This window comes from Photinus pyralis, unplaced genomic scaffold (assembly GCF_008802855.1).
Source record: "Photinus pyralis isolate 1611_PpyrPB1 unplaced genomic scaffold, Ppyr1.3 Ppyr1.4_LG1, whole genome shotgun sequence".
Classification (NCBI taxonomy): domain Eukaryota; kingdom Metazoa; phylum Arthropoda; class Insecta; order Coleoptera; family Lampyridae; genus Photinus; species Photinus pyralis.
Window position 1 is genome coordinate 15,554,842 of NW_022170249.1, and position 22,840 is coordinate 15,577,681.

At 35.6% G+C, this 22,840-nt stretch overlaps 1 protein-coding gene across 3 annotated transcripts in view; it reads right to left on the reverse strand.

The window, feature by feature from the left end:
- Positions 1-22,840, reverse strand: part of LOC116159506 (high affinity cAMP-specific and IBMX-insensitive 3',5'-cyclic phosphodiesterase 8) — a 73,440-nt gene that overhangs the window by 31,153 nt on the left and 19,447 nt on the right. Inside the window, exon 1 of one of the 3 annotated variants that reach the window (XM_031472487.1) lies at positions 5,624-5,920. The exons of the other annotated variants lie outside the window; for them this stretch is intronic. Coding sequence (XP_031328347.1) covers positions 5,624-5,848 — 225 coding nt within the window. The 5' untranslated portion in view covers positions 5,849-5,920. Of the gene's footprint in view, positions 1-5,623; positions 5,921-22,840 lie in introns of those variants that run through there. 3 annotated transcript variants of the gene reach the window in all.

Genomic DNA, 22,840 nt, shown 5'->3' on the forward strand with positions numbered 1-22,840 from the left:
CAGTTTGTAGTATGAGACAGATTTGACGTTCTTTGAGCCATTTTCCTTTTCATCCTATTTTACGCATAAAAACGTGCAGAAGGAATAGTAAATATTCATCCAACTCGATCTAGTACAAATTGTAGGTAATTTGCTGTCGTAAGATGCAATTTTAGTGTTCTTGAGATTTTGAGTGACCGGGTTTAATACTGTGCTCGTTAAAATAAAGCCAAAATAAAAAAGTATAAATTGTGCACAACTCTTGTGCAGATAAAGCGCATTTTTTTTAAATCGAAATAGCTTTTGTTTTGACATCACCAATGGATATATTTCTTGGAGACGTCTCAATCGCCCTTTGTGAGTACCCTCTTCCGACAATTGAGGTATAAGGAAATATACCCGATCACGATAAGAGGTCGAGGAGGAGGGCTATGGTTGGTAGAAATTAATTCCTTTCGTTGAGACCTTTAATTATAGTACCATGAAGGATAAAACTAATTCCACTTCCCTTCCTCCTCCACCCCGTACTTTGATAGGATGACAGAAAGAAGGGCAGTATAGTTGGTAGAAAACGGTTTCTGAGACCAATTGGTTGTCGTATGTAAAAGTTATGCACGTTTTACGTTCAAAAACAGCATCCCAGGAAAAAATTCGCGGGGAGCCCCCCTTTTAGACAGCGAAATTTGATGGCCGTCTGGCACGCCTTTAAGGTATAGGTTACCTACTGCAAAAAATTCTAGGACTCTAGGACCATTCCCCTAGAAGTAGTTCGAAACGGCAGAAGTGGGTCCGGACGAACGGACGGACAAAACGCAAACAATAGCACATTTTTTCTTAAATTTTCTTAAAAGAAATGCACTAAAAAATAAAAAGGTTTTCGTCCTAGGGAAGTAAATTTAGAGCACTTTCCATGCATTTGTCAATACTTCTCAAAAGGTGGCTATGTTTTTTTTAACTAAAAGCATCTATGGTTAAAATTTCAAAATATCTTCATAAATATGGACGTTGGCACTGCTAATGCTTATAATATGGGGTATGTTTGCCTTTTCTAGAAGTATCTGTGGTTAAAATTTCAGCAAAGTATATTAATAAATAAGAAAGTCCATGTTGCACAGCCCGCACATGCGCACATCAATTGTCACGATTATTCTTGGCGCAGGTGCCAGAGCTATAAGTTACTAAATTCAAAAAGAACGTACTAAATATATTGAAGACTGTGTTAAGGCTTCGGACAGACGGACAGGCAGACGGTAATACCGCACCCAGCTTCGTTGGAAAATGCGCTAAAAATAGGTTTGCAATGTTTCCGCAAAGACTCTAATATAAATAAGGACATTTTTCGGAATTATTGAAAAATTCATGAGAGACTAAATGATTTTCGCATTTTCCAAGCCATGTTAGAAGGCGCTATTATGGCCACTTAATCCGTCCATCCATATTTAGCCAAGAAAAACCTTGACGATTAAAGTGCATATAAGCAAACTGCGCAATGTCATCTTTCTTATTATTAATTAAAATATTTTAACCGCAGATGCTTCTAGTAAAGACAAGCATATCGTGTATTGTAAGAATCAGATGTGCGCATGCGCAAACTGCACAATGTCAACTTTCCTATTTGTAGATATTTTTTGAAATTTTAACCAAAAATTCTTCTAGTAAAGGCAAACATATCGCATATTTATAAGAAGCTTTTTATGCCATAACTCATTTTCCTTTGTACATTAAATATTCTTCAAAAACGTTTCAGGGATTTTTAAAAGTTCTCCAGAACGTTGTTTTAAATATTGTTTGGAAGATTTTTAGACATTGTTACGACAAAGTGAGAAAATGACTTACGTTCTTTAAAAATTCTATATGTATTCTTCAGAAGCTCAAATATTCTACAAGGCCTATAATTTTCGGAGATTCATCAGGAATTCACAATTGAGGTAAACTGTGCTAACACAGGAATATTGCAGCTCTTGAACTGTTAATAATCCAAACTCTTTTTTAGAAATTCTTAGCAGAGGTTTACAGACCTATTACAGGTATCCAGAACTAGGTATATCCCAGAGAATGTTGAAACTGCTGCGAAATTCTTCTGGAGGTATTCTTTAGAGATTGCTCAAATTACCCGAAGGATATTCCAATCCATGTGAAGTTCTCCCCCCTCCCATCCCTTAAAAATAAATACCGCCGTTTGCGGTTCATTTCATTGCACATTGTTTGGATATTTAGGACATTTCGATTTCCTTCTGCACGACTCACCAAGACAAGCTATTAAATAAATAAATGAGAGGGGGGAGAGTTAACTTCACGGCGCTAGTGCCGCAAATTTTAGAAAAATAAACCGATTGCATTTAATTTGCATTTTCACATTATTTGCACATTTAGTCACCCTTTTATTTTTCAATTGCCTACTTCTATAAGCAGAGATAAAAAAAAAGAAATTTGAAGGAAGGAGGCTAACGTCACAAGGAAGCTCTCAGTATTCAGTAAACAATTTTTGAAGCATATTTGAGGAATATAATATGAATGAGAATTCTATGAAATGTACATTTTCAAAGACTCTGGAAAATACTGTCAAACACATTTGAAGATTTTTTTTAAAATACCTAAATATGTATACCCGCAGAAATCCCTAAAAATCTGAAAAGTATTTTTGAATTACCTTTAAGGAATTCTTCACAACGTTCGAATAATATTTTATAAGTATTTCTAGAGAATTTTTAGAGCATCTTTGAAAGAATCTACCAAAAATCGCTGAATCTATTTGATAACAATATTTATAAAATCTCTGAAGCACTTCTGAATAGTCTCCCAGAAACGTCTTAAGAGATTACTAACTGGGTACGTAACGGTTTATTGTTTTTTTATTATTATTTAATGTAGGTCTTTTCATTTCTTTACAATGCATTTGTGTTTAGATATTTTTGTGAGTCTCAATCTTTGTTTTTGAAGTTGACTTGATTTAACCTGAATGCAACATCATGTGTTTGATACCGTTAACTTTTATTGTTTAAAATTGAACATTTTTACGAATATTACTTCTGCACAAGGCCATGTAATCAAAATAAGCATAAATTCAGCAAACATTTCCACCAAAAATGAAAGCGATTTGTGCTCAATCAGATAGGAGTCGAAACGTTACAGTGTTGACGGCTCTAGAAACTATCGGGACGAAGCATCAGAGTTGTAACGTTATTTTCTTACCAATTGATATTCCAAATTTAATTAGATTACATTGCTGTTGTATAGAAATTTAGTTATTTGCGCATCAAAAAGTAGCTTTTTTGAATTTAATGTCACATTCATGCTTTTATACACCTATTTGTACGGACGACCGGTGGTCAAACGCAAAATTTTGCTTTTGCTTAGTTAACGTAAATTGAATTACTGATTCTTATTGAGTATTAATTACGGCCTTAGTATACGATTAACCTGTTAGTATCAGACGTTAAACATTGCTATACCGCAATACTTTAGTGCCGCACTATTTACTATCCCTCTTGTTGTTTGTTTGTGTTGTTACATTTCGTTGCGCAGTTTATTAATCGAAGTTAGGCGCCTAATTTATTTATACGGGGTGCTAATAAAGTTATAAATAAAACGGCAACCAGTAAAATCTTTTAAATACCATCAATTCGTGCTTTTGTCGGCTACCAAAATAATTTTTGAGATTCCATACTGCGGAATTTCCGATAAATAAACCAAATTGGAACTAACAAATTGTAAGGAACCTGAAGCACGTTTGTGTCCGATTCAAATTCGTCAACCATCTTTCAAGAACCACTTACAGCGAGTAAACAAATTTTTACCTGGTGGTACAAAAGTTCAATTGTATTGTAAAAAAGGCGTTCAACCATCCAATTTTCTGATTTGCAGTGACCGAAAGGAGACCTCCAACTGACACTGGGAGAATATTTCAAGTCATCGATTTATGGAAGTTACTATAATCTTTTAGGAGGAGGAAACAAAAGAATCTGTTGTCAATTTATTCGTGGCTATCTTAGTTTTTCCTCTATAGGGCGATTTTGGAAATGTTTGGTTTTTGTATTATGTTTTCGCTATGCCGATAGAGTTTTGTTTACGTAGAGTTCAGCTTTTTCCAAAATATTTGTTTTATATAATCCTGAAATGATCTTGACCAGTACCACGAAATAATAACATAATATATAATAACATCGGAATTTTTGAATGTCGGAGTACATTTTTGAATATTAACGTTTTGTTTCGTTTCGTTGTTGGTAGAAACCAGAGTTGGACTGGGTCACTGGGTCAACTGGGTCACCTGGGTCACTAAATTAAACTGGGTCACTGGGTCGCTGGGTCACGACATACTCCTTTCAGTTAGACCCAGTTTGACCCAGTGACCCAACTTGACCCAGTGACCCAGTTTGACCCAGTGACCCAGTTTGACCAGCGACCCAATTTCACCCGGGGACCCAATTCGACCCAGTCACCTAGTTTGATCGAATAACGCAGTTAAGTCAGTGCCCTCGGTTCAAGTGTACAGATTATGAAATAAATGGAATGCTGGTTTGTTGAAAATAATACTCGATTGCTTGACAACTGCCATTTCTGTGATGTTTGCTTTAATACTGCCGTAAAAAAACTTTCCATGTCCCGAATTGTATTAGAATAATGTTATTTCTTTGCTTCAGGGCTTACCAGTTTGCTTACAGGTGTTCATTCACATTTAATTTTTTTCTACTAGTTAGCTTAATCCAAATAAACCTTTTCTCTAAATACTTTCATTGTCTACTTGACTACAAACTATAAACAAATGCATTTGATTTTTTTAGGTATTAGTTCTCTTGAAAGAAATTGGGCTACGTGCTTGTTGGCGAATATTATTGAGGAAGTTTTTTTTAAATTAAAAGTTACTTGAAATTGTTTTGGATGATACCTAACAATAATTTAATTACTGGGCCACCGGGTCAAGACGGGTCACTGAGTAAAGCTGGGTCAAGATGGGTCACTGGGTCAAGCTGGGTCACCGGGTCAAGCTGGGTCACCGGGTCAAACTGGGTCAAGCTGGGTCACCGGGTCAAGCTGGGTCACTGGGTCAAACTGGGTCAAGCTGGGTCACCGGGTCAAGCTGGGTCACCGGGTCAACTGGGTCACCGGGTCACTGGGTCACCGGGTCACTGGGTCACTCTATGCTTGACCCAGTTCAACTCTGGTAGAAACACGAGGTTCCATAAGAAAGCAGATTCTTTGTTTCCCTTTGCACGTAAAATAGAACCCCCAAAAAGTTATCATGAAGATGAAATAATTTAGAAAAAAATAATGAAAAGTTACTGAAACCAGTGAAGAAAAAATTAAATCAAGCAGAGAATTTGATTAGGAAAATTTGAGCACATTGAGTGGATTAAGAAAGACAAACTGAAACTTTGTGAAAGGTAGGAGTAGTATCACTCGATCGTGATTTTAACTTACTTCTAGAAAAAAAATTGAGTTAATCCCTTATTCAGTTTGAAAACTTTTCCATTTACCGCCATGGAGGTATTTAATACGAGTAGGTTGGGTAATCCTAATCAAATAAACATGATACTTTGTAAAGCTGATGTTTTGAAACGTTGCATTGATTATCGTGATTAGAAATTCTCAAATTCTACGTAGAATAAATAACCCGATGTTGCCGTTGCTCTTAAAAACTTACCCGTACAATCGAAGTTTGAGTTGTAATAACGGCCGATGTGTGTTCTTGAAAGTTTTCGACATCCAAATGAAACTGCACAGTGACCCTACGTTTATAATGCGCGTAACCGTCAAGGATATCAAAATTATTCGGCACATCGTGTCTATGAACAAAATCGTTTCGCTTCGGAAGAATTTTCGATTGGAGCAACATTGGAAAACAATTGCACAAGTTTAACCCCCACATTTCAACGTAACCATTACTACCCTTTTTTTCTTTGTGTTCAAGCGATTCTTTAGTTGACTGAAACAATGAGAGCAAGCGTTCGACATACTCTGAAATTAAGCGTGTATTGGTATGGTGTTGAAAGTATAGGTAAATAACGATAAGATAATATAAAAAAAACTGGAGTGATGTAATTGTATTAATTATGATAAATTGAGCGACGATATTGAAAGATATACATTGTGGGGGAGAGTTTTGCCAGGGGTCGCGAAAAGTTGGGAAACAGAAGAATCTAGGGGGTTTCAGTTGAACATTTCGAAAACAATGCTATGTACAGGGTGGCAAAATAGCAATGCGAGGTACTGTATCTGGAAACCTATCCATCGTAAAGGTTTGCGATAAAGAAAATTATTACTAAAACGGCTACGAAAAAAACCTGGAAAATATTTTTAAGTTTCTGAAATGGTCGCTAGGGGGCGTAACTGCAATCTGGAATCTAAAAAACTGATGTTTCTGTGAATTCCGCTATACTAACCTAACAAAAAATTTCCGGCTTTGAAGTCGACGATAATCTGAGCCGATTTAAACAAACTCGGGTTAGTCTTCAGCTACAAATATTATATTTGAAGTTTTGTTAGTTTCACATATCACCGCTTGAGGGCGTTTTTCGACATTCCGACAGAAATGGTTAATTTTCTCAAAAAAATTAAATGCATTGGTTCAATTTTTTTCATGAAAAAGTAGCTAAATGATGCCTAAACAAGCTCGCGAAAATCGCAATTCCGTACGGTTAGATATCGAAAATATTGTGGTGTGCGAGAGCTACCTACACCGGACAGGTCAGGATTTTAACATGGGCCTGACAGTGTATATAGTATACATATACAGGGTGCTTCATGAGAAATGATACATATATTATAGATTTGTTCATTTTAACTTGAGGACGGTAGTGCGCAGCCCCCCCCCCCCAAGCATTAACTGGCCTTTGACAATTGAGCACATGTTTTTAGGAACTTTTAAAGTGAACATAGCTATAATATACGAACGTATGGACCATTCCTCATGAAACACACTGTATAGTGAATATTACGCAAATTAACATACTTCAAATTAATCTAAATAACAAGAGGGAAATCTTTGACCTGGCTGTAGAGATGATCAGCAGACGGAAAGCAAATCTCCTTTTGCTATCAAAAATCGGAAGAGCGTCATCACGTAAAACTCATATTAAGACAAAAGTTCGACTGCCGAGATATTTGTTTGTAATATACGCGTGATACTACTCGTAGAAAGAGAGGGTTAAAGTGCTGGACCACTACATATATAGTATTATTTATTTAGAAGTAGACGTCGGGATTTGCTAGTATTGTTTTTCCTATGTCTACTTTTAAATGACAAAATCGCTTCTGAATGACGCCTAAAGGTATACAACCAAAATAACTCATGCGCGCGCATTCTGCACTGTCATTCTGGATTTTACAACAAAACAAGCAAAAGTTTAACGCACCTTACTAAAAGAATTCATATCTTTCTGTCAATAGCCTTGCCTTTTAGGTAGGTTGGTTGATAGGTAGGCACTTATGAAAGCAAGAGTATGATTTTAGGTTATGATGAAGAGATATTAAATGACTTCAAAAAATCATTCCATTTTTCAGTTAAATACATCACACACGAACAAAAGTAAAAATACAATAGCCAAAGCAATAATATTTAAATTAAAAAATATGACAGCCATATATCTTCATTTGTTTTAAGAAATCCCTATGTCTACTTTTACATGAATCACACTGTATAGCGTATATCTATAACGAGTCTGAAGAAAGTTTTTTTTGATAGACTAGACTATTTGGAAAAGAAATGAGAACATGCACCCGGCACAAGACAGTCGTGGCAGGGGACTTCAACCCTGTCTTCCCGATATGATGGTTGAGGGAAATCAACAAGTGGGAGTACGAAGTCACAGAATGGACCAGTTCGCTAGAACTGGCTTCTATTGTCTTCTATATGTCTTCCAGTGTAATTGAAAGCTTTCTAGAGCTTTATATCGTTTTTTCAGTTGCTTTCCCAGAACTGTTTACACTCTTCATAAAGCCTTTTTTAACAACAGTCAATATTTTCCGGCATTTTTAAAAGATTTTGGTCAGTTTCAGAGCGCTCTAGGCCATTCGCAGAATTTTTTATGACATTTCTGTCCTCAGCTAAGAAAAGGACATAAAGGGATGTGGGACGACGATGTAATACCTGTAAATATGCTTTGTAAAGCGGCTAGAATTTTGCTCCGCATAATTCTCGATTGCTTTAGAAAGCACCATCTAGTTGCCTTTGCCAAAACTAATTAATCCTAAAGAGCTCTACAAAAGAAGACTTCAAATGGAGTACAACATTCTGGCAAGAACATGCATATCTTTAAAAAGGTACTGGGGGGCCTATAGACAGCTTTGGGAAGTGTGTAAAAAATCTAAAAAAATACCCCAGTTCTTTCCAGAGACATTCACCACCTTTGCAAAATATTCTAGCACATTTACGAAACGGATTGGATTTTTCAAATCTTTTCAAACTTCTTATAGCGAAAATTCCAGCAATTTCGATAGACATCGAAGCTCCATAAAACTAGAGTCATCCACGATAAGGGCGAAGGCGGATGTGACGCAATCCTTCCGAGAAAAATGACGTGTGTTCATTGTAGAACATTCCGAATCCTTCTAGAACAATTGTCGTTTACTATATAAGCAAATTGTAGCGTATTTCAGCCAGTTCCAACTTCGTTAAGTAGTAGTTTAGATACAATAACTGCAACATTTACACCTTAAAGTTGTAAATGTGAATCTGCACAATTATTCGTGCCAAACTAATTTACACATAAAAAACTACATATTTTATTTACAACAAACAGCGGGTATTTAAATGAAATATAACGGACATGTAAAATTAGAAACGCGGCCTTTGACAAAATTATAAACGTACCTACGCAAAGTCAAGTGCTGCGGCTGAAATTATTTTTAGAGAGAAGGAATAAAGTTGAACATTTTAGAATTCATGTCAAACTTATAGCTACCCTTCATACGTATTCACAGGGGAAAGAAATGTAGAGATTAGTTAGTGAAGTTTATCGTATCTTTTCGGACACACGTTCCCAAAGATCTGCCATTTACTTACAAGTTAGTAGTTCAGATTCATTTAGTTTGCGCTTCATTTCAAAGTTTGATTTATTTAAACCAAGAAGAATAATTAACTGCATGTAGTCGTAATTAATTAAATTAGTAATTAAAATAATAAATTACTTATCTATCCAGAGACAGCTCTAGCCTGCGCTACCAGTGGTTACCTCGACGGAAAAAAATCGCCATTGTGGGAGGAAGAGGGCGGTTTTATACTATTCCCATTAATCCTTTTCCTATTAAAGTGTGCAAGTGACTATCGAATTTTGTACGATGTTTACCAAGGTTAGTACTTGTTTTAATTTGTAAGTTACATGTAACTTTAATTGTTTCTGAATATCGCGATCTATTTGTTTCGCGTTCAATGTACAATTGACCGTATTTTAAAAAAAAAGATACATTTCCGCATTGACGCGACTTTTCCATATCAAAGATATTCGAAATAATCATAAAAATACGTGAATACGTTTTTGCAATGCCGTGAAAAGGCTTCTCAAATCTCTATTCAAAAAAGCACAAATCTTCTTCCACTGAATCATACACGAAATATTACTTCCCCACAACAAAGACATTCATACAATACGTAATAGAAGTACACAATATGGCGTGAATATACGAACAGATTTAAGAGTTAAAGTTGTGGGACAAGCGCCATGCCTTATTGTTGCCATATTTTACATTACATTCATTCCCTACTAAATAGAATTTACGGGATGTATTTCAGTCAATTTTTTTGGAATTAAAATCCCCCACCGACGACGGTGTGAATTTAAAATTGACGGCATAATTTAATTTTAAGTTATTACTTTTTTCCAATACTTCTGAAATCGGTTGTTGGGAAATGTAACGTACATACACTTGATTGATGATATAATTTCATTAAAAAGATTCTGGCAACCCTCGATGACATTATAGGATGAATTAGGTATGCAACACTAAGAACTACAAATTTGTTAAATCAGTAAATTTTGCGTTACAGGATTTTCATTACTTAATAATATTATTATTATAGGATGATTCACATAACTTTTTGTGGAATGATGCAATCGCTCTAAGGAACCTGGCGCGAAATATGCGTTGCGGCTTAATCCAAATCTTCTCTCCCTATATGATCACGAGTGATTGAATTACAATTTTTCTTAACCGCTCGACGTAGTGCTATCGGGGCTTCATGCATATTGCCGCACGACTTTCCCACCACCTTAATTTTGAAAACTACGCGCATCGAACATTCGAATCTCTTCTATCAATCGGCTAATTTCCATGCAACCAATAAAAAAGCCCTTAGACATCCAAACTGACAGTTATAACCCTCTGCTCTGCTCTGCGTTGACCGATATACCGACATTGAATCGACAAATTACTGGCTGCATCCCACGCTTGATAATTGGCGTCAGCAGGTTCGTGTCTCTCTCGCTCTCTCCCTCCCTCTCGTAAAAAAGGGTTACTTACTAGTAGATGATACAGAAGATGAAAGTGCCTAACATCAAATGGTTTTAGGAAAGGTAGAGGGGGCGACTTTGTATCTTTTTAGTAGATACAGGAAGCGAAATAAGTCCCGGAACAAAAGAAATCGAAGAAGATAAAGGAGTTGAAGTAGCACAAATGAGGATTGAAGAATCTGAGGAATTTTACAATAGAGAAGAAGAAAATTTATGTATATTAATTCAAGGTCTATAACAAGTTAAGAAAGAAATTGAAGAAGATGAAAGGAATAATGGAAAGTCAAGCGATAATAGAAGAGGTTTGGAGGGGGTAGAGCAGCAAGCTGAAGAAGTCAGTATCTGGCAGAACAGAGTAGAAGAATTAGAAGAAAATTCGGCTGTAACACAGGAATCAAACTGGAATTTTCAGAAGAAAACAAGAAGAGCGTATCGCACAGTTTTTCAATAGACAAAGCGGGTTAACTTCAATATAAGAGTTAAACAAAAAACTGAAACAAGAATTTAAAAAAAGAAGCTCAAGTTAAATTTCAAGAAAAAATTACAGTTAATCAATAGAAACAAAAATCACAATATTTAAATTAGGTACCTGCAGTGGAGGCATTGAGAAGTCTACATTACTAAATATTGGATGATAGGGTTAGGGAGACGTTAGGTGGCGCCGTTAATTGCCAAGCATTTAAAACCTGAGCTATACAAGATACCAGGTACATCTGGCAACATTCAAAGGCAATTAGGTATAGAGCTTTATCTTGCATCTTATTCGTGAATAAACAGAATCGCGTATAGTTTCGTACGTAGATATGAACGGTTTATTTTAGTTGCTTATTTAGAATTACGCGGTATGTTGTTTACTAATATCAATTTAATTATCGGACCAGTAGGGATATTTTTTGAGTTTAGCTAGAAATTTTTTATTCTTTAAGAGGACTGTAATACTGGTTCTGATTTCATGTATACAATTTGAAATCACTTTTTTGTAATTTTCATGACAAAATCTATTACATTCTTTCCTATTCTTAACCCCTTTTTATCTGAGTTTGTCTGTGAAGTAAATGTACGTAGGCCCAATAACGTACTAAATGCGAAGAGAGAGAGAAGACGAAGTTTAAAGAATACATCGAACCACACCACGAAACTGAGAAACAAAGGAACTATTACAAATTGCCGCATAAAAGTGAGACTTTAAGGTAGGGCACATACATCCGATAATTTCACCGTTTCAGCCGTTTCTTGGAATTTAGTACTTTCTAAACTGAATGCGTTCTCACTTTCGAGTTACGGCTTGTACTGAGAGCCTACCCTCAATGGCTTCTTCTGCTTTTTCCATGCTTATCCGTTATGGTTCCATCGCGTTCTCTATTGCAGCGCTTCTTGAATTGACTGTTCCGTAATTGTTGAAGTACTATTAAGCTGCGTGACCTTTACTCTTTCAATTGAAACAAATCAATTCGTTTTCACAAACAATTTAACTCATGTATAAAAAATCATATCAGCCGCAGTGCAATTGTCACTTTGGCAGCGGCAAAAGTTACCTATAACTTTTACAGCGACAAAAGGCACTAGTGGTTTTTTCACTTATTCATTTTCTAATCAATTATCGCATTATCCGTTTCCATATGAATATAGTTTGGCATCTGTCAATAACTGGTTGGTTTGGTGAATTTCTTGTTCGTTAAATTATTGTCCCGTCGAATTACACTCGAGGTTTGTATTTAAACCGAGTAAATTTGTGTTGTTGAAATTCCAATCTGTTTCCTTTAGCAATTTGACTCGAAAAACTGTAATGATAATCTAATAATATCTCGTTGGGAATACTGCCTCATATGTTACGAGCCGCCACTGCATAAAATAGTGATATTTGATAATTGTTAAAGACAATATTGTCGCCTTTAGAAAAAAAAATTGAAAGAGTCGGCAATATATTAATTATTCTTCCTATACCTCCTGCAATAGTATCAGGGCAATAAAACTTTTCGCAATTTGAAATCTATTCGACAAATTAATATGAAACTATTACATAAAAGATGAGCACACTTCATCTATAAATATCGAAACTTTTTCAAACCGCCCCCAAGTCTCGTATGGCTAATTAAATGTAACGTCCATAACTTCATCATAAGTTTGGATTACGCTTCGATATCCAATTACTGCGCTAAACTTGATATGAGAAGCTTCATCTCTCTACGTGCTTCAAACTTGATTTCCCAATAAATTCAGAATTTAACGTGTATTGTTAACTTAACATTTGAACAAATTGACCAATTAACCCTTTCTATTTTCACGCTTTCAATTTCGGGCAACACGGAACCTCTTTCTGGAAATTAATTAGTCATGCGGGATCGGGCTCAGCAAGACAGCTGACCGAAATGCCACCTACCCTTGGTTTTCACTCTTATCACACGCTGACATTTCTGAAGTGATAAAAAATGGATGCATTACTCTGCGTCGAGATGAAATGCTAGATCAAGTAAATTTTGCGTTTAAGGTTTTCCAGTCGTGATAATAGAACGTTTGCAATTCGATTTTGGCTCTTTGACGTCGTTTGAGCTAGGTTTATTAGACGAAAATTAGTTTTCGAGTTTATATCCATAATATGGACCCTTTGCTGTAAAATGAAATCAATTACTCACTACCGATGAGCCTATTTCCATAAAGTGCACTATTACAGCATTGGTATATTAAATGTTCTAGCTGGGAAATTTAAAGGTACGTGCATCCAGTATGCATATTGAATATTAAATACTATAATCAACAGTAGCACGTACAAAATAATTAACAGAAGAATAGAAATAGTTTGCACAAATGCATTGCGAGCTAGAACGTGTCGTGGGTCCGTTTAGTTTATTATTCGAAAACTATTTTGCCCCTTCTGGGTTATGTGCTAATACCTACATTTGTTTACATTACTACCTACTTAGCATCCATCTCGGTTAAGGTATGATCGAGTTTGAAACGCGAATATTATTGTAGATCGACACTTCCTTCTGAAATGGTTGACAAATTAAGTACCGTACCTGGTATAGAATCAGGTTACGAGTAGAGCGAGGCCTTTCAGCCACTATTAAACTAATTATATACAGAGCCCTGCGGTTTGGGAGGTTTTCTTTGATTGATTTCAGGTTGTGATGGGTGAATTGAGCTAACTTCTTGGCATAGACGTCTAACTTTATTCCAAGGTAAGCGTGCCTTATATGTTTTACTTGTACTTGGCTCTATACATGCGAATTTTTGTCCGGAATATCAATTAATTTGTGGAAAGTTGTTGTATGATTCAGTAATTAGTTTGTTAGTCGATTATTCTTGATTGACGGTTTATTAAACTGGGCAATTTCAATTGAATAGTGAACTTAATAAGAATTGGAGTAACGTAACTGTCTTGAGTCTTGAGTATTTGGGAGTATTTTGTATTTTGTTGTTAAGAATAAACCAATATTTAACTAAAAATCAACAACTTCCGCATGTGTTACGATTTTTTTGAAATTTCTATTATTCTAATTTTAATTACCTAAAGGACGTTCTAAATAACATGTCACCTATAGCACTCCAGTAGTAGAATGGATTACAGCGTTTATAAAAACTCCTTTCCTACCACGTTCCTTTGAGATTCTTTATGTCTTTGACACTTTCTCTTCAATGGCGAATAATCATATAAGGCAAGTTCAGAAATTCCATCCTTTGAACTTAGCCACAATTCCATATATTATATGGTACATTAACGAAATGTTTTCGTATTAAATGAGAAAGAACGTAGAAATAAAAATGGCAAGAGTATTTCCAGAGGATACGTTCAATAGACATCTATCTTTCCTTTTAATAGTGAACTCAAAAATTGCAATTGCTTGTAACTAATACCATTGAATTGGATATTCAATGCTAATACACTTGGTGCAATAAAATTAATTTGAAAGAAACAACTTTAATTGGCTGCTGGGAGCCGAATCCAAGTAATGGTTACACCCCAATTAAATCTTTCTTTCTACACAGCTCAACGATTTTATGCTTTCCAATTCTTGAATTGATTGGGAAAGGGGAGCGGGTTTGTTTTGAACGTAACAATTCAACCTTAAATCTCTCCACGGCTCAACAATTTAAATTTAAACCTTAAAGTAAGTCAATCAACATTATATTCGTTCCAATACAGTTTTACAATGATTAAAAAAAAATGACCAATCAATTTGTGTACAGAAAGCGTAGGTATATCTGTGCATTACATTGTTGGAATGAACTTTTGTGAGAGATTAGCGACTAGTAGATGCAAAGGATACTGTAATCCTTTATATGAATTGCTAATTTTCAGGCAATTTTCATGCTTTCGCACATCTTTGTGAATTTAAAAATAAATTAACTTTTGTGGCAGATTCTGGAAAATTGAAGAAAACACGTCTGAAAGTTTCGACAAGGCATTTTTAAAATTGTAATGAGATAAATTCCACGGGCCGTTAAGCGCGTATAATTTCGTAAAAATTGCAAAAATTGTAAGTAATATAACTCATTTAACCGAAAAATAATGCGAAGGTTAATTATATTTTATTAGAAAAGTATGCAACACCAGTTTCTAATTACAATTATATTTTAATTATTCAGAACGAAAAATAAAGTAATCTAAATTAAACAGAAGCATATTGGAGATTAAATTGTTAGACACTTTAAGCCGCATTCATTATTGAGTATTAAACAATTAAAACTTTATTGCTACTTTTTTGTTTCAGACATTGTTCCGTAATGTAATGAAATACAATCTGTACGTTCATGCATCAATTTGCATTTATTACGGAAATGTTAGCATTTTGTGTAGGGATGTTCGTACATCTTCGATTTTACTAGTACATGGTACATACTCTTATAAAATTTATAGAAGAACTTAGGGGAAAGTGGCATATCACAATTTCCTAAGAATGTGAGGCGTTTTTACATGCTGCTATCTTTCATACTCCGTTTAGAAAAGGGAAGGCTTTCAATTAAATCTGAACCTACAGAATAAATGCCCCGACAATGAATTTTAAATATGTGCGTTAATAAACCCACAATCTTCCACCCAGGTGATAATGACCCACCCTGTATAATAGAAAATTAAGTGTTTTTTTAAGTCCTTTTTTTAAAACGAGTTCTATTACGGCATAATGTAATTAGTTTCAAGATAAGCACTTGTTATCGCTGAAGTAAGCAGGTGTTAGTTTCAAAAACGCACTTAATTTAATAAGAAGATGGGGATTGTTTTAAATAAACGAACTGGACATGTATTGTGGCTTTCTTCTGGTGGACTTTAATCGTGACTTGTTTGGTGGTGGACGTTAAGTCGGTTTCTTTACTTCTTTACTTTTTGGTGATTGGCAGTTTTCCCGTATTTAAACCTATTATTGCACGACAGTTGGAAGGTTTTTGTAATAAGAAAGTCAGATGAGCTCTAAGAGATACGTCGTTGAGAGTCAATGTTAAACAGTTACGAATAACTTTAGTGGACTCTATCCTGCGTTTATCGTTTAGATGGTACATTTCCCAGCACCACTTAAAGAGAGTTTTCCATCATTAAAGTTGTATATCAATAAATCAAAAGAACATCCGTTGGTTTTTGTGTGTTTGTGTGTATGTGTTTGTTCAGCAGTTTTAAACAGCGCAGTTGACCGGTTATTTGCATTATTAACACTTTAAGGTAATTAGGATTTCTTTAATTAATGGTTTCAATCGATCGCTTGTTGCGTGGTATGTGTTGTTCGGCCTTGAGTGCCTATTTTCTTTCAGATTATTTGATCGATTCAAATAAATTTGTTTTATCTGTAAATGGTTACTTTCGTGGTTAATCGAGACCAAGTTACGACCTAGATAAGAGTGTTCATGTTACATTTTCCTATTTCATATCCAGAATTACTCCAGCTGTTAATTGAAAATATTAGTTAATTAATTCCATGGACTTCTGGAGGCAGGTACGGCTTATGAATTTTTCAAATTTACGCGAATATCGAAATTTTCATTGTGGCGGGAGCTAGACGTGAGCTAGAGAAATTACAATTACTTCTTTTAAAAGATTTGTTACGTTCAGTTTGAGCAAACGTAATAACTTACAAGTAGATAAGCACACGGTAAGTTCGGGCAAAGCAGAGGTGCGTTGGGGTTCTCGTACACCATCTAAAATGAAGCAAAAGGAAATATAGTAATATAGTAATCCGGATAGGCGCTACTTACTCTGTAATAGATTTCAAAAGAGAAAAGAGAATACTTAGCGAAAATGGGGCAACAATGTTGAGATTCTTTTCGGGTCTTGGATAACTAAAGAAATAAAACAATTAACAATATCAAAACAAGCTTCCGCAGAAAACAACAAGGTTAACTTAACAATCCGAGTGTATCGAAAACCAGTATGCAATCAAACGTTATATCAAGGAGCCGTCGAAAATAAAAATTACCTTTGAAATTTTGGTCATAACGGCCTTTTGAGCGCAGAAGGGCGCTTTTTTACTTTATCTGTAACAGATAACAACACCAACAAAAAAACAAGCTAGATAGTGAATAGTCGAGACATAAATATTGCGGTAGCAATGTCTAACGTCTGACACTCTGGTACTTGTATAGGAAAACCGTAATTAACACTTATTAAGAATCAATAATTCGAATAATGCGAAATCTGGTTAGACAACGAATCGTCCGTACAAGTTGGTGAAATATAAAAAGCAATTGTAAACTGGTTCTAGATATTACGAGGTCTTCGGTAACGATATCTCCGATTTTTGATCTATGTTACCTTTTGTTGTTCCGAAGAATTCCTTCATGTTAGATTGCATCATCCAAGACCAAAATTGACACTAGTTTCTTAGGATTTTTTAAACATGTGGAAACCTTAGAACCGTGACTGCTGATTGGTCCAGAACAATTTGTTTACCGGATGTCATCAATAAAATAAGAGAAAGAAATTGACATACGAAAATTGTACGTATTCTTATCATGACATCTGCAGATCTCAGATCGCGTCCAGTCGTTGATTTTTTAGCGAGTAAAAATCTCGTAATGGCCCTTCACCTAATTTATCCCCGTGTGACTTTTTTTTATTTGCAAATAACGAAAAAGTAAATGGCTAAGGATTTTCGTCGCTTGAAGTACCTGTTGAAAGATTTAGGGGTCTAGTTTCTGAAGTATCGACGTGGAAAAAATACTTCGTAAATATTGGTTCGAGCGAAAGCAGAAGGATACTCGAAAAATAATAAAGTCATTACTAAATTATATATTTATTCGCTTTGAGAAACTTTTTCAGCAGCCTACATATGTTTTTCTGGGGCACCTGAAGCCACTTCACTTCGAAACTGATCGTTGACGAATGAATTTACTTCAAGTTCATAATAATAATTTTATTCTTTTGTGTCACTAGATTCGCGCATGTAATAAAATTAAAGGGGTGGAGGGGTTGCAACTTGATGTGATCGTTGCTATAACAGTACTACAAAACTGGATGAAGGCAACTACAATTCCTCGCTTTTTTTCTCTTAATGATATTTTAATTAAAAATTTTACCTTAAAATTTACTCTTAAATAGCTCTTTCTGGAGTGCCTACTTGATCCCAGTATGATCATAATCATTAATTATTTTATGAAGTAATAATTATTTTATGTTTCCTAGCGCTCGAAATTTTCATTCTAAAAACGAGGATTTAAGCAAATTTACCTTTGCCGGTAATCTAGAAGCGAATGAAATTAGTACCTCTGAATTTTTCCATCATACAATTATGTAGGTATCTACGTAATTAGCTGGAGCGATATTCTGCTTTCAAATTACAGCTTCAGTGGGGATTAAATAGAAAAACATCATTATGAAATTCTCTTCCTACGAATACATTATCGACGTATGAATCCGAAAATTAGAGTCTCCCACACAAATGGAGGATTTATTACGTTTAGGGAGCCACTTCTCAATATCAGTTCCAAATTAGACGATAAACTGAAGTAACGATACCCGATGATGGAGCCCGTTAATGGTTTCTAACCACTAAATTATCCCCATCAAGCCAGGAATTCTCAATAGAGATTCTCAATTCTGATGCAGATTAGGATTTGATAAGGAACGCGATATACTAATCGGTATAAATGAACATACAATTAGCGCGGTAATCACTGCGGATGAAAAATGTAATTGACATAATCAGATTAGCGTCTCAAATTTGCGTCTTTCTTACCTTAAGGGTTTCGCATTTTAATTAAAAATCTCGACGTTGGCAAAAATTCGATTTCCTGAAAGTTAGAGTAAATCCTTCGAGTATGTTAGTAATTATGCATTTCAAAACGAACCACCGATTGTAATTTGAAATTTTTACAAAGCAAAAATTGTCAAAACCTGCATTTACTAATGCTAAATAGTCCAGTCAAATTAGCGCAATTTTGGACAAATAAAAACATTAATCGGTAAAGATCTGAATTTTGGTATACACATTTATTGGGACTTTCTATTGAACATACTAAAAATCCCTGTCAAAATCTGTTGCGCTCGGGACGCCATCTTGGAAAAACGGTACACTTTTCCAGTTTTTTGCCCATGTCTCGGCAACTATTACTGATACGAAGAAATAGTTTACATGAAAAATATAGTTTACTAAATTCCCTATAAAAAAGAGTATTTACATTTTTTTGTATCTCCAATACTTTAGCTGTAATCTCACGTTGAATGCGTCAGAACGCGTTTAGGCCCCGTATCGTAGTTATAGGAAGGAGACCGTCTTTTTTATGACTACACCGAAAGCTGTAAAAGCACCAAAAAATGAACAGAATCGTCTTGCGATAAAGCATTCTAGCAATGACATAATGTTTCATGATACGACATCATGTTTTTTTTTCAAAAAGGTAAGCGAAAATGATTAAAATTGTTGGACCCACGGAATGATTTCTGAAACTGAAGAACGCCGTTCTCTGCATATAACGTGCCTGCTAGTGAGAGATATTTAAACCGACATCGTTATCAGACCTGCAGAAAATACGCATACAAGGGTCAGCCGAATCTAACCACTGTTACCCCCTACGGCTGCAGCGGCGCAGCAACACACGTTTCGTATTAATCAGCAAGTTCAGAAATTCCGTGGATGTGAAAAATCTCCCGAACTGTGGAGTTGAAGGAGAGTCCACGATTTCCTTGACCCTGTTCGGTCACTGAAGGCTTCCGTCCACACTCAGTGCTTAACTGCTCACATTGAAGATGAAAGTTCTATTGAGAGAGAGAGTTTTATGAGAAACCTTTAAACGTGTCTCATACCAAGCTTGAGTGCGACGACTTCGCATATATAAGAAATACTAGAAGAATTTTCAATAAATTTAATGATTTGTAAAAAGTTGTAAAAAAATATCTGCGCGACTGTTTCGAGAGCTCAGGATACTTGATTCCCTATTCGATGTCCGATTATAGCTAAAGTATTGGACATACAACAAAATGTAAATATGCTTTTTTATGGGCTATTTAATAAACTATATTTTTTATCTGAGCTATTTTTCCGTATCAATAATTGTTGCCGATATATAGGCAAGAAACTGAACAAGTGCTCCTTTTTTCCAAGATGGTGCCTCGAGCGCAACAGATTTTGACGGGGACTTTTAGTATGTCCAATGGGGAACACTAATGAACATGTTACCAAAATTCAGATCTTTACCGATTAATGTTTTTATTTTTTCTTATTTGACTGGACTCGTTGCATAATTTGGAATTGAAACGCTAATAATTTACACTTCAAACGCAATCTGATTTTGCTCTACTGTTAAACATTAAATCATGAGTTTAGTTCCTTTATAATGAGATTCAAATGAAGTTAGACTTGATTTCACAAAACAAAAAAGTCTGAAAAGACTGGTCACAAATTCAGGGGTTTCTTTTGATAATACAAATAGACAAAACAATAATTTTACATAATTTTCAATAAATAGCAGAGGAAGGTGGCTTAATTTTGGATACTTTTTCTAAATTCAATTTTTTGAACTGAAAAAAAATTTTTTTATTTATTTTTTTGTACTCAGAAGGTGCTATTACTTTAATAAAAACACGTGATGCATACAAAACCATTTATTTTACCCTTAAAAGGTATAAAAAATAGGCCCAAATGAAAAATGACACTTTTTGAAATAAAAAAAGTCCCAAAATTGGATACCCTATCCAATATTGGGAACCTATTTTTGTAAACAAAGATCGCAGACGTAAGCTCTTTTGTCACTACCAGCACAGTCTTCATGTGACCACCTGAAACAAATGGAACACTGTATCCAGTTTTCTCCGTTTTGGTCCTCTGAATAACGTCCAGTGCAGAAAATATACTCTGCATCACTTTCTTGATAAAGATCCATATCTGAGTCGTCTTCATAAGGAACATCTTTTGATGAGTCTGAGGATTCAACTTCGTCTTCCACTTTCTTTAGTTTTTTATTTTTGAAAACCTTCTTTTTAGTTTGGTTTGAATTTTTTAATTCCTATTTTTGGATATCCAATTTGAAGACACCTTGCCTATCCAAAATTGGGCAACCTTCCTGTTCAATGTTTGGTGAGTAAAATAAAAAAAATCTTTGATAGGAATGTTCAATTCAGATGCTGGTTTTCACTTTAACAATATTCTAGTACATGCATGCCAAATTTGACTTAAATACTTTTAATTCTTACCTTTCCACCTAGTGGTGCACAACTGAACTATACCGTTTACACAGGATTATTTTGTGTTGGAAAACTATAGTTTTGTCCACTTAGTTACAGAGAACCGTCAGTAGGTTTCGAGATAATCCAGTATCCAAAATTAGGCAACTGTCTAATATTAGGCGACTTTCCTCTAATAGGTCAAAATTGTTTCTATTTCTATTTCCTTTTTGATGCGTAACTCTGTGATGACAGCTAACGTGGTTGATTTAGTACTCTGGGGTAGTTAACCGGCGATTTCGATATGATGCATTCTTAAACCCGACTACATGAGATTATCTCCATTCTTCGGAATTGGAATTTTGTGATTAAGGTTGATATACAGGTTTCGGTTGTTAATTATCCTGGTCAGTACAAATTTGCATGACAAAAGAAACGAGCATTGGCATAAACTCAATTGTTCTTGAAAGATCGTTTGGTGTTTAGGAAATCTCTTTTGTAAACTTTTCACACTGAGTGCTTTTAGCTTTAGCGGCACCAAAATGAACTTGAATATTATTGGACCTTGCTAACAGTTTACTTTATGGCAATTTCGTTTTACACAGAATATAAAATTTAAACTTTCTTTACGCGTAGTGACACTACTCTGAATATCACTTTTTAAATACGGACGGTGTCTTTATCTAACTGAACTACGACACGAGCTTGTAAATTTGTACACGGAAATATGTAAAGATTCCTTGGGCGTAATTCCCTTCAAACCTTGGTGAATAGGCACCTTTCTTCACAAACGAACTGGTGCGAAATATGCACGTCAATTTCACTAATAGTAGAGAACACCAAAACACACTTTTTCTATAATAATGCCAAAAAAGAGATCAGTTGAAGTACCTGATTGGCGAGGGTTATGCGACGAGCTAGACAAAAAAAAATCTGGGGGAAAACGTACCAGATATAGGAGTGTAGGATTAGGGCATGAACGGCGGTGGTGGGATAGAGTAAAGGTTGAAGCACACACCGATCTGTCGTTCGTTCCGGACCGGTTCCATCCGAACAAGTGTGCCAATTATGTATAAACCACTAGGAACCTTCTATCGGAATTTTTGCCGTCCGGTCCAGGCCGATTTCGCCCGGACAAGCGTGCTTCACGCTTAACGCAATTTTCGAGTCTACGATAAAGGAACTTTTCCCTATGCACGACCGTTTAAGGCCACTTGATGGCCAGCAACCACGGGTAGGAGCTAGTGAAGATTGAGGAAATAGTAGCTGCTACCAACGGTCTGCCGGTAAATTAAGCATCAGACCCGGACAACATCCCTAAGGAGGCAGTTAAAATCCTGGATAAGGTCCAACCAAGGATTTGGAAAGCAGTGTTAGACAAGGCTCTGAATACAGAGGTGCACCCAGAAAAATGGTAGTCAAGCAAGCTGGTCCTGATTCCCAAGAAAGGCAGGCCCATGTGTTTGTTGGTTGGAAGTACTGTGCGATCAAAAATGAGTTGCTGTCGAGTCACCTTTGGAACTTTTGTTTACATGGAAAATCGTATTTAACTTGAACTTCCAAAGGCGACTCGACAGCAACTCATTTTTGATCGTCCGTTACTAGGCGATACGGGGGACACTAATTTAAGTATCGAGCACGTCAAATTGACTTGTAAAAAGTTTAACGGCGATCAACCGCTATGGTGGGGGGGGGGGGGTCGGACTATAGTGTAAATCCTGTCGGCAGGGATTCAAAGCGTATTAAGAGTGTAGACTCATAAATAATTAAGAAGCACCGATTATAAGAACAGCCTGAATTTCTGCGTGCATTAAGTGTGGAATTTCCA